At 46.5% G+C, this 12572-nt stretch overlaps 1 protein-coding gene across 4 annotated transcripts in view; it reads left to right on the plus strand.

Moving 5' to 3' along the window:
- The window catches only part of cfap65 (cilia and flagella associated protein 65), a 35680-nt gene that overhangs the window by 13237 nt on the left and 9871 nt on the right, over positions 1 to 12572 (plus strand). For 3 of the 4 annotated variants that reach the window (XM_030344169.1, XM_030344172.1, XM_030344170.1), the window contains 15 exons: positions 2526 to 2682; positions 3763 to 3900; positions 5079 to 5330; positions 5658 to 5797; positions 6597 to 6681; positions 7035 to 7181; positions 7487 to 7655; positions 8098 to 8226; positions 9751 to 9964; positions 10184 to 10312; positions 10703 to 10793; positions 11052 to 11137; positions 11321 to 11387; positions 11487 to 11621; positions 12268 to 12459. In XM_030344169.1, the coding sequence (XP_030200029.1) occupies positions 2526 to 2682; positions 3763 to 3900; positions 5079 to 5330; positions 5658 to 5797; positions 6597 to 6681; positions 7035 to 7181; positions 7487 to 7655; positions 8098 to 8226; positions 9751 to 9964; positions 10184 to 10312; positions 10703 to 10793; positions 11052 to 11137; positions 11321 to 11387; positions 11487 to 11621; positions 12268 to 12459 (2131 nt within the window). The remainder of the gene's footprint in view (positions 1 to 2525; positions 2683 to 3762; positions 3901 to 5078; positions 5331 to 5657; positions 5798 to 6596; positions 6682 to 7034; positions 7182 to 7486; positions 7656 to 8097; positions 8227 to 9750; positions 9965 to 10183; positions 10313 to 10702; positions 10794 to 11051; positions 11138 to 11320; positions 11388 to 11486; positions 11622 to 12267; positions 12460 to 12572) is intronic. The other variant, XM_030344171.1, reaches the window with a different exon arrangement.

Raw genomic sequence — 12572 nt, forward strand, 5'->3', positions numbered from 1 at the left:
GCACCTAAAAAAGCAGCCAACCATTCTTAAAACACTTCGCACAACACAACACAACACACACACACACCACGTGGGTGCTGCTGACTGATGCCGCGTTTCCCCTGCAGGGTGAGGTATGGTTCGGTTCGCAAAGGTGCGGTACGGATTGCGTTTCCACCGCCCAAAGTGGGCGTGACCCGGACTGAGCCGTACACGTTTTGCCCTCGTTTTCAGTACTCCACTATGGCGACACATTAGTGCCATAATTCACTAATGTGATAAAAGATGCATTCGGGCGTATTATATTATTCCACACGCGTAGATATTAACTGCGAGCGTGCAAATGATCTCTGCGCGTGCGCAAATTACCTCTGCGCGCGCAAAACAGCCTCTCGCGCGTGCAAATTACCTCAGCGCGCGCAAAACAGCCTCTTGCGCGTAACAGCCTCTTGCGAAAGATGTTTTTACGCTCGCTCGAATTTAATTTTGGCACTATGGGGGAGGGAACCAAGGAAGGGCGGGCTTTCCTATGATTGGCCGTTTCTGAAGCGCGATATTTGATTGACAGCCCTCCTCAGCCCTCCTCTCATTCAATTCTGAATTGTTCAGTAAATGGCAATACAATAGTTACGTATTGTAACTCCAGATTCTATGAGTATAGGCGCAGCCTTTTAAGTGTCGGCCTCATTGTCCTTTAAATAGCTGAAGAAAATCTGTTTATTGGGAGCAGAACGTCCGCCGGCGCCCGACTATATCTGCGAAATGCGGACGTCGTTGAGGCACGCCGCACGCGGACGTAATTGAGGCCCAAGCTGTTGGTGGTCAGGGATTACAAATTTTTCAGTGCTACGGCTCACGCCTAGGGATAACCCAATAGCAATAGCCTTAAAAGGCTGTGCCTATACTCATAGAATCTAGAGTTACAATACGTAACTATCGTTTCAGCCATTTACTGTACAATTCAGAATTGAATGAGAGGAAGGCTGAGGAGGGCTGTCAATCAAATATCACGCTTCAGAAACGGCCAATCATAGGAAAGCCCGCCCTGCCTTGGTTCCCTCCCCCATAGTGCCAAAATTAAATTCGAGCGAGCGTAAAAACATCTTTCGCGAGAGGCTGTTACGCGCGAGAGGCTGTTTTGCGCGCGCTGAGGTAATTTGCACGTGCGAGAGGCTGTTTTGCGCGCGCAGAGGTAATTTGCGCGCGCGCAGAGATCATTCGCACGCTCGCAGTTAATACCTACGCGTGTGGAATAATATAATACGCCCAAAAGCATCTTTTATCACATTAGTGAATTATGGCACTAATGTGTCGCAATACTCCCCCGTTGGGGTTCTGAAAACGTGACGAGACGCCTGAAAGTGTACCGGAAAATTCGAGCTACCCACCCCCTCCGTTGATTGGTCGACAGAACCGTCACTTCCTGGCGACGTGGGGATAAAAACAAACAAACAGTAGCCTCGAGGTATTATTCTTTACAATGAACATGTCGCTTAGAACGCTTTCTTGGGCGTACAAGGAGGTGGAGACGTTCCTCTGCATTCTTGGGGAGGAAGACGTTGTTTACGATGTTTACGTAGCTGCCGCGGCGATCGAAATCCGGCCTACCATAAAGGGTACTGTCGGCGGTGGAAACGCGACCTCGGAACTGAGCTGGGCTATACCGCCCCCTCCCTCCCGGACTGAGGCGAACCAAACCGTACCGCACCCTGCAGTGGAAACGCGGCATGACTGCACACGCACGCACGCACGCACGCACGCACGCACGCACGCACGCACGCACACTAACCACGGCGGGTGCTGATTGACTGCGCAAACACACAAACCTCCATTCTTAGCCTACACACCGTTAGTAGAGCTGTAGGCGAAGTAGCCTTATCAGAGACTCTATTTGCGTAGAAACAGCAAAGTCTCAGACCTTGGCATCTTAAATCTTTTGTGGACTTTTTTCAAAAGCTCCTTCCTTTCTCTGCGTTCAGTATCACACAAAAATACGTTATGTTGGGTTGCCTTGGTTATTGTATATAGGCCTATAGAGGGGGGTTCCGTTTCATTTAATATTGCATAGTTTCCAATAACTCCCGCTCAGCCCCTCGCAGCTTACGCGTGACCGTGACGAGTGTGTTTCTAACCTTCCAGGGGTAGTAGCAGGATTTGATACATTTAAATTCAAAAACGGTTGTGAAAGAAATAAAAATTCTATATATCCGGCCCTTTACATTTCAGCTAACAGATATAGATATTCGATATTCAAAAAAATATATAATATAACTAATCTGGCGGGCCAGATATTATGTCTTGCCGGCCAGTTATGGCCCGCGGGCCACCAGTTGCCGACTCCTGCTCTAGAGGGTTAGGATTTTGGACTCCCAACTGAAAATTCCTAGTTTGAATCTTTATCTCTGCTGTGCATCTAAAGACACAGTTTAAAATAGGTGGCTATGGACAAAAGTGTCCTATATAGAAATACACAGTTTGTTCAATCTTCCTTCTGAACTGTAAGAATGGAGTGATTATTTTGTTTTGTCTTTGATTCTGTGCTGTAGTCTGGTTTGGACCACTGACCCTGACTCCCCATTCGCTGTATCTCCTGTGTCATGTGACCTGAGTTCACTAAAGTCCACTTCGTTTGGTGTGAGCTACGACCCCAAACAGCTCAATGCACTGCATGGAGCTCAGCTGGAGTGTTTTGCCATTTATAAAGTAAGAATGTATCAGATCTGTATTCAATGCAAATACTTGTAACACTTTATATTAAGATACACATATTCGCCATTAACTAGGTGCTTATTAATATGCCTATTAGTAAAATATTGGCCCTTTATTAGTAATTATTAGACACATATTAATACATTAAGTCTCTTTAAATTAAAATATGTTTCCTATTCTAAAGTGGGGTCTTGTTCATATTTAACTCACAAGCGCTTTGACCCTTATTAACCCAAACATGTTCCCTATTCTAAAGTTGCAACCTTGTCACATTTATTAATTATAAGTCATTACAGCATACATAGTAGTTAGAAGATAGCCAAGTTATCACAGATGCAGGTTTATTTATTTTGAATAGCAAACAGTCAAGCTATACAGAAAAGGATCAAAATGGCATTCAGGTTACTGCACTGAACCAAAACTGAGTACAATGAAAAAACCAGGTCCCCAGGTCAATTATTTCATTTTAAGCATTACAGAAGTATAGTCTTGTGCATCAATGCCAGTTACAACACAGAGATGCTTACAATGCATTAAATCAGCAAACAAAAAAAGATGAACATTTAACAACATTTAACCCTAACCCTAACCAAATTATTTAACAGAGACTTTGTTAAACTCCATTAATTAATGGAGTAGTAAAGGTAAAATAAGTTTATACAGAATAAGGTATTAATATGTACCTAATAATTACTAATAAAGTGCCAGTATGTTGCTAATAGGCATATTGATAAGCACCTAGTTAATGGCTAATATGTGCACCTTAATACAAAGTGTTACCCCAATACTAAGTCATCATCCCTGTTCCCGTTCAAACTTTTTGTTTTTGTTAAAAGGGTTCCATACAGTATATATTCCCAAATGGAAGAATCCAATATTATCTTATACAATATTATTTTAAGAAATCACATTAAACCCAGTTTCTCACAGCTTTATAAGTGTAGCTATAGGAAACTTAAACATTGGTTCAGAGATTGTTTAGTGAAAGGAAAGAAAACTTGATTCTCCTGATCCTTTGAACTATGTTACACATATTTGATGCTAAACTCCTATCAATATTCACTACCCCACCAGGTGCTGCGAGAGCCGGGCCAGGTGGAGGAGGGGCTCCTGTTCCCGTCCTGGTGTGTGACCGTCCGGGTCATAGGTCACTCCTTTCAGCTGGGCCGGGAGCACTTTGTGCCACGCTGCACTCTACAGCCCCCCACTGTGGTGAGATACTAGCCACAGAGAAAGCCTATATTAATACCGTAATAGCAAATACTAGAAAGCCACAACTGGCCTTTCTAGAGAGCATTAGCCAAAATAAGTAAATATTAGCCGACTTGTCAATAAGACTCAATCTACTTCATGCTTGCCACCATAATAAAACTATTCAAATACTTTAATAATTATGCTTTTTCTTATTCGTATTGCATGCTTATTAAATGTAAACTCTGTTTGAGTTTATCTCCCTAAAGTAGTCTCCTTTAATTACGATCGATCAAACAAGTTTTTGACACCTCGAAGGGCATTATCCCGCTTATACCATGGTCACTTGCCAAAGAAAAGAAAACAAGATCATTCATTTAAATTTTCATGAGTTTTACAATCCAAATATAAAGTTTTTCACATAAATAGGACGGACCGTAGCTACGACTTGGCAACGGGAGGAATTCTAGTCCGCTGAGCTATGAGCCAGAGAGCTAACGTTGTGGATTGTACATAGTTATAATTCGAAATTCGTCCAAGCCTTTATACCACAGATACTCTAGGGTCTAGCATATAACCGCGTTGTCTGATTACAGTTTAATTCATTTTTCACAATTTACCAACTCTCGCTTTGAAGAATAATCAGCGCGCTTCAATGGGAATCGCGACGGTCTAAACTTTCAACATAAAGTGTCCATATTTATTATTCGAAATTCGTCCCAGCCTTTATACCACAGATACTTAGGGTCTATAGCATATAACCGCGTTGTCTGATTACAGTTTAATGTAACAGTAAGCTGACAAAATCGCTAATTAAAACCGCAACTGCAAATTCTCCACACGGAGATAACCATGGCAACCAGTCCATTTTTTCTTTTTGCCATCTTTCCGCTTGCGCATCCGCCGTGTTGATAAACAAATAATCCGCCTATAACACATAATTATTACATTTCTTTGGTGGTTGTCTTATCATTTTTCATTCTCTAAGAAAGTCATTATATAACCGCCTAGGTTTATAGATTATGTCCAATTTTTTTTTTTTGTTTGAGCGTAAATATATATATATATATATATATATATATATATATATATATTGTATTTTTACTAGACCTTCTGAAAATGTATTCCCCTGACCAGAGCGCTCCTCTCATCATTCGTTGGGATTGACCAATGGGCCGTCGACTATTTCCTCTCCTCAGGTCTTCCCAGCACTGAGCCTCCTCTCCTACCGGACGGTTCTTCTCCAGAACTCCGGAGACCTGCCCCTCTCCTTCAACCTCCACCCCGACCAGTCCTCCCCCTTAGCGGGCTCGGTGTCTGTGGTGCCGGGCTGTGGCCTGGTTCTGCCTAGGCACCACCAGATCCTCCACCTCAGAACCACCCCCACCGAGGACTGTCCCCGACACGGCTTCAGCCTCAACCTGCAGCTCAACGGTGCCATGAACACGCAGGTACCAACGATTATGAGCCCACCCACAGGGGCCTCATACTAACCCTGTTCTAGTCATATGATGCTTACACATTGAACACCGAGCAGCAGTCGCTGATGGAGATGAAATGTTGAGTCCACGCTTTCCCAACACATGCAAACACTTGAAAATGTAATAAAAGATCAAAGGTAGAATGCATAATAAAGAAAACTCACTTAAAATAGTGATCATTGTATATTATATAATTTGACTGGTGGTTGCTTGTGTGTATATATGTGTGTGTGTGTGTGTGTGTGTGTGTGTGTGTGTGTGTGTGTGTGTGTGTGTGTGTGTGTGTGTGTCTTCCAGGAAATTACAGTGATCAGCTGGGTGGAAGAGCCGAGTGTTGCCATGGAAGCGGAGGGCTGCCTCCACCTCCAGCCTACGGCGGTGGGGTCCAGCTCGCAGCGCAGCCACTGCATCAGGAACACCAGCCGCGTGCCCCTGGGGTGGGTCCACTGCACACCCCAGGGGCCCACTGCTACCCCCAGGGGCCCACCGCACCCCCTAGGGGCCCACTGCACCCCCCAGGGGCCCGCTGTCCACCGCACACCCCAGGGGCCCGCTGTTCATACGTCACGCTTCATACTATCAACTGCAACACCATCCTGTACTGTAATTTCAAATAATACAGAACATAAATACATGCATTCCCTTTGCATGTATATGTATCCAATTTTCCCCTCAAAATTGAAGTAAAAAACTATGCGACGAAACATTAAGACCAAATGAAAGACACCAGGAGCTGAACAATGACACGGGGAGCAGAGGAAGGCTGGGGTGATAATTCAACATTACAGACAAACCAACGGGCACAGCTAATAGAAGAGGGAAACACACTCAAATGAATACATACATCCAAAAGTGAGGGTCAAACATCTCAATGGTTTCATCTCAAATGAACAAACAAAATAAGTTTTGCATGCATGTTGAAGTGCCTTTTTACTTTTTAAGGTTTCTTTAAATGGATGTATGTGCAATGGGCTAGGGTTGTTTGAGTCCCAGTCCCAGCCCAAAGCTACTGGCTTCAATCCCCATTGTCCGCAAACTCAGTAGACATCATTAATAATTTTATGGCACCTTTATCGAATGTATCTGAAAGTCGCATTGGATAAACCCTTCTCCTAAATTACTCAATGGTAAATAGCTTCCCAGGAACTCTTTAAATGTATCTTTTAATAAAGTATTGATCCATAAAGGCCCTAAAGTCCATTTCCTCGGTTGGTATTTGTTGTTGAAACATGCCAGTTACCAGTGGAGGATTCCTGGAGAGGACAGCAGAGTCATCTGTGTGGACCCAGAATCAGGAGAAATGCAGCCCAACGACAGTGTGGTGAATAACGCACGCACGCACACACACACACACGCACACACACACACGCACACGCACACGCACACACACACGAATACACCTCCCACACACACAGACACCCACAACCACACCCACACACACACACGCGCGCGCGCGCTAGACACACACGCATACACCTCCCGTACAAACACACACACACACACACACACACACACACACACACACACACACACACACACACACACACACGTATAGACACACGCACACATTTCCCCTCCCTACAATGCACTGAACCACAGATAAACCATGAGGCTTTCTAGTGAAGAAGGTGCTGAGAATGTAGCGTTCTCAGTGTATCTGTTGAAATACCACAGGTCCAGACATGGATGTTCAGCCCATTGGAGGAGACAACGTACAACATGACACCTTTCCTCAGCTTCTGGCCAATCCAGACTCCTGGAGGTCGAACATCACGACTTGGTCTTGAAGTGACGGCCATGGGCTGTCAGGGAACCATACGGGTAAAGCAACCCGTGTCTGCGTGTGTGTGTGTACGTGTATGTGTGTGTGTGTGTGTGTGTGTGTGTGTGTGTGGTGAAAGTTGAATAATACTAACCATTCACAAACATAAGTCACCAAATGCAAAATACTTTTGAATCAACAACTGAAATACTTAGGACATCCTTGTGGTGTATACATACGTGCCTGCTTGTGTGTGTGTGTGTGTGTGTGTATGCTTGTGCGTGTACGTGTGTGTGTCTGTGTGCTTGTATGCGTGTGTGTGCATGCCTGCGCTTGTGTGTGTGTGTGTGTGCATGCGCTGAAGGCTGAGAGCCCGGTGGTGGAGCTGGGGGAGATGCTGGTTGGCGGCAGCAGGGCAGTGGAGGTTTCTCTGGTGAACAGCAGCCTCTGTCCCCTCTCCCTGGGCCTGGAGGTGCAGCAGACCCTGCTGGACCAGGAGCTGACCTCCGACCCCCGCTGCACTGAGCCGCTAGGTACTGCATGGCTCTGTGTGTGACTGTGGATGTGGATGTAATCTGGGGTCCAGATCGAGCTGGAGCGAGATTCTGGAGGGAGGAAGTGAAGAAAAATGTATTTGTGCGAGTGAATGAAGCTTTCAGAAGGTTATTAGTTATTGTCATGCTGGCCAATTTCCACAGCATTGACTCTGAACTTTTACAGAAACTTTTCTAAGGACTTTGGTGTTCGGAGCCGTGGAACCACTGGAAAAGTTATTAGCGCTGGCTGATTTTGAAAGTCAAAGAAAGTGATGACCACATTTGTGCTCGTCTGCTATCAGACTTTAAATTAGACACATAACTGGACTCATTCAACAAGAACCAACCGTCAGCTAACGCTAGTTTTCTAGTGTGTGTCTTGGGCTGATGGTGATGTAAGGGCTGCTGTGTTCCAACCTGTACCTCCTCGGCCCCCCAGCCCTCCATCTGGAGTCCAGCAGGAGAACCGTCCCCTCCTGCTCCAGGCTGCTGCTCACGGTTACCGTCACACCCCACAGACGGGCCCGCTACCAGTGGACCCTCAGCTACAAGCCACTGTCTGCTACTGGTACACACCACACACACACACACACACACACACACACACACACACACACACACACACACACACACACACACACACACACACACACACACACACACACACACACACACACACACACACACAGGTGCACACACACACACACACATATACAAATGCACACATAAAAGTACGCGGAGGTGGATGCACATGCATATATATATATATATATATATATATATATATATATATATATATATATATATATGATTTTATTCAGGACACATGAAGACCCATAGTACAATGTATAAAAATAGACTCAATACAACAACAATAAAACACAACACATAAAATAAGAGATCAGCATACAACACTTGCAGTATACAAACATGCCCTCCAATGTCTCCAGAGTGTGGATGAGAACCTGACAGAGCTGAGCCCAGGCTTGACCAATGCACTGACATATGAAAACAGAAATTATTATCAAGATTCAGCGGAATATAAACCTTGTTGTGTAAATCCGTTCCCTCTGATTTTGTTTATTCTGCACAGCCGGCAGTCCCCATCAGGCATTGTGACGTTGAACGCATATCCGATTAAGACCGACTATTTCTGGTCCTACAAAGGCAATATAAGTAATATTCAAGATGAGGCATGGTTTACAAATCTGTGCGCATGGATTTACAAGTTTTTTTTTATCATGTGACCCCAGAGGGGCTACGTAGGATTCTGCAAACATTTTTTATCTCAATTGTATGCATAATCAGAAAACCATCTTTTTATTTGAAGGGCATAATGCACTGACAACTGTCTCAGCCTGTTTACATGTATATAGTAGGGGCGTTTGACACAGGTTTCATGTTGGTATGACATCCATGGTTTTCCCAATCTGACAATGGTTGGAGACACAGCGACCGTGGTGTATACCTGTTTGTATGGCTTTAGAGAATGCTACTTATCATGTTGAATGATAGAAATGCAAGGTCTAGGACTCGTAGAATTGTAAGAAAAGCAGCCACAGCATGGAAATGTTTCAAATACATTTGCAACGCAATGCCTTCCTGCCTTCACTTGGTTGACTGAAGACGTATGAACACGTGACCAACCAACAGAAGAGATCCAAGATAGATTCAATGTGGTGTATGCTACATCCGGTCTACATTAGATGAAGCATCTCTTGTTCATCTCTTGTACAACTGTTCAGACCTGTTCAGAGAGAGATAAACCCCATCTGCATTATGGGGTCAGAGCAGTCTCATTAATAATGAATGCACAGAGAAGGATTGACAAATGTATTTTGTGATTAATATATAAATTACTCTCCTCTCACAAATCCATTTCAATGCACACACAAACTCTCTATAATGAATACACTCTGTGCATTCATCATTAATGAGGCTGTTCTGACCCCATACTGCATCGGCATCTCCATTTTCAAAGGAGAGTCAAAACATCTGGGTAAACAAGGCCGTAAAGACAGATTGACACACACTCCCACCAACACACGCACACAGAAGCACGAGGTGTAAATGGATGTGTCCCCACATGCAGGCTGTGAGCTGGGGGCCTCCGTGCTGCTGTGTGAGCTCAGGGCGGAGGGTGTGTTCCCCACCCTGCGGGTGGCCGACGCCCGCTGCGGAGGCAGTGTGGGTGGGCTCAGCAAAAGGCAGCTCTGGAGCCTCTTCTCATTGGACAGCTTGAACTTACACCTGCTGTCATGCCCCTCCCCTCAGGAGCTGACCTATAGGAAGACCACACAGCGCAGGTGACATATCTGCCTCATCATGTGATTTACTAGATATTAATATGTTCTACTATGTATTCATATTGTACTGTGTACTATAGGCTATATATACATTTGTATGATGCATCAATATAACTACATTTCAGTAATAAAAGGAATAATGTGTAATCTGATCAACTTTATATATTATTATAAGCAAGTGTAAATTCATGCTCTCATCATCTCTCTACCCTTGTTCAGTCTGCATCGCTGCCCTAGCATCTTTAGGGCGGCCATATTGGATTTCAACTTCTGCTCAGCTCCGGTGGCTTCAGAGCCCTCTACTGTTCTAATGCTGCTGGACAACATAGGTCCTATCCCTGCAGAGTGGTACGACCTGTACATAGGGAAGGGAATATGATATATTACAATGCAAAGCAATGTTTTATTAAATAATTGTTACTGTTGTCTCTCTCCTCCCCCCTCTCCTCTTCTCTCCGCTCTCCACTCGCCTCCTCTCTGCTTCTCTCCTCTCCTCTCTCCTCTCCTCTCCTCCCCTCCCCTCTCCTCTCCCCTCTTATCCTCTCCTCTCCTCCCCTCCCCTCCCCTCCCCTCTCCTCTCCTCTCCTCTCCTCCCCTCTCCTCTCCTCTCCTCTCCTCTCCTCTCCTCTCCTCTCCCCTCCTATCCTCTCCTCTCCTCCCCTCTCCTCTCCTCTCCTCTCCTCTCCTCCCCTCTCCTCTCCTCTCCTCTCCTCTCCTCTCCTCTCCTCTCCATTCTAGGGCCTTGCTGTTCCCAGAGAACCAGAGGATGGAGGTGAATCACTGGGCAGAGTCTGGAGAGTTCAGTAGCACTGAGCTCCACCAGATGAAGGTACCAGCTCCCTGATGCCACTCTTGCCAGCCTTCACACCCCTCCCCCTCTAAACCCTATCCTTCCCACTCTGTCTCCCTATGTTCTCCCCCTCCCTGTCTCTGTATATGCCTCTCCCCCATGTTCTGTCCCTCCCCCTCCCTGTCTCTGTATATGCCTCTCCCTCTCCCTCTCTCCCTACGTTCTCTCCCTCCCTGTCTCTGTATTTGCCTCTCCTTCTGTCTCTCTTGGTTCAGTTTTTCTACTCCCATGTGGCAGGTCCAGGATAACCGCCTCTTCAGCGTCTCTCCCCGCTCTGGAACACTGCCTCCTGGCCAGCAGAGGGCGCTGCAGCTCACCTACAGGTGTTGGCCTGACTTTTAGAGCTTCTTTCAGATTGCAACTCACCTACAGGTGTTGGCCTGACTTTTTAGAGCATCATTCACAGTGCAACTCTATTATCATGAAACCCTACTCATCCTCATAACGTCATGCTTACCATGTCCCAATAAACTAACGTGAACCGATGGTATCTTTTGTCGTCTCAGACACGACTTTGCCGGAGCCCACCGGCTGCCCGTGGTCTTCAAACTCTCACATGGCCGAGAGATCCTGGTAGGCCTCACTCGAACCTGCACACTGAGCTTTACCCCATCACAAATACATTGGCATCATTTGTTATCAGCAAACTGTAGGCTGAAGGGTAATCAACAGGTCCATGGCCATATTTGGGCGCAGCTTAACTTCCAGGGTGTGACAGTGGAGAGAGACCGACCGTATCTTCACTTCAGCCGTCTTCAACATGTCTTCTCCCCCGTGGCTGTTGGGGTCTTGATACCTCCCAGACAGGTGGGTTGGGTCACATCTTCATGCCGTACTCCATGACATAGCCCTGTTCAGGGGGAAGTCCTAGCGGTAGCAGCTCCAGTAGCACAGGAACACTCTCATACTACTTCTAACTGGCTTTCAGATCCCCGCTCTCTCCGTCTCTCTCTCCGTCCTTCACATCTCTCTCTCACTATCTATCACTCTCTCCCTCCATCTCGTTCTCTCTGTATCCATCCCTCCCCCCTCTCTCTCTCTATGCCTATCTCGCCCCTCCCTCCCCCTCCAAGGTGTATGACCTGTATAACAGCAGTGCGGTGGTGGTCCACCCAACCCCCCCTCTCTCTCCCCTCCCTCCCCCTCCCAGGTGTATGACCTGTATAACAGCAGTGCAGTGGTGGTCCAACCAACCCCCCCTCTCTCTCCCCTCCCTCCCCCTCCCAGGTGTATGACCTGTATAGCCGCAGTGCGGTGGTCCACCCCCCCCCCCTCTCTCCCTCCCTCCCCCTCCAAGGTGTATGACCTGTATAACAGCAGTGCGGTGGTGGTCCACCCCCCCCCCCCCCTCTCTCTCCCTCCCTCCCCCTCCAAGGTGTATGACCTGTATAACAGCAGTGCGGTGGTGGTCCACCCCCCCCCCCCCTCTCTCTCCCCTCCCTCCCCCTCCCAGGTGTATGACCTGTATAACAGCAGTACGGTGGTGGTGCACTATGAGGTGGATGCATATCCTCTGCAGCAGCTTCAGGAGCAGAACTTCCACCACCCGGTGCTGTGCTGTCTCACCCCCCGGGGAGAGGTCCGTCCTGGGAGGACGGCCCAGCTAGAGTGGCTCTTCTCACCTCTGGAGGCTAAAGTGTACAATGTAAGCTCCTTAGGTTTACAATATAAATGTTACATAATTTACATTTAAGGCATTTAGCAGACGTATTTTCCTAAAGCGACTTGTATACATTCGTTCACACATCCACCCACCGA

This window comes from Gadus morhua, chromosome 20 (assembly GCF_902167405.1).
Source record: "Gadus morhua chromosome 20, gadMor3.0, whole genome shotgun sequence".
Taxonomy (NCBI): domain Eukaryota; kingdom Metazoa; phylum Chordata; class Actinopteri; order Gadiformes; family Gadidae; genus Gadus; species Gadus morhua.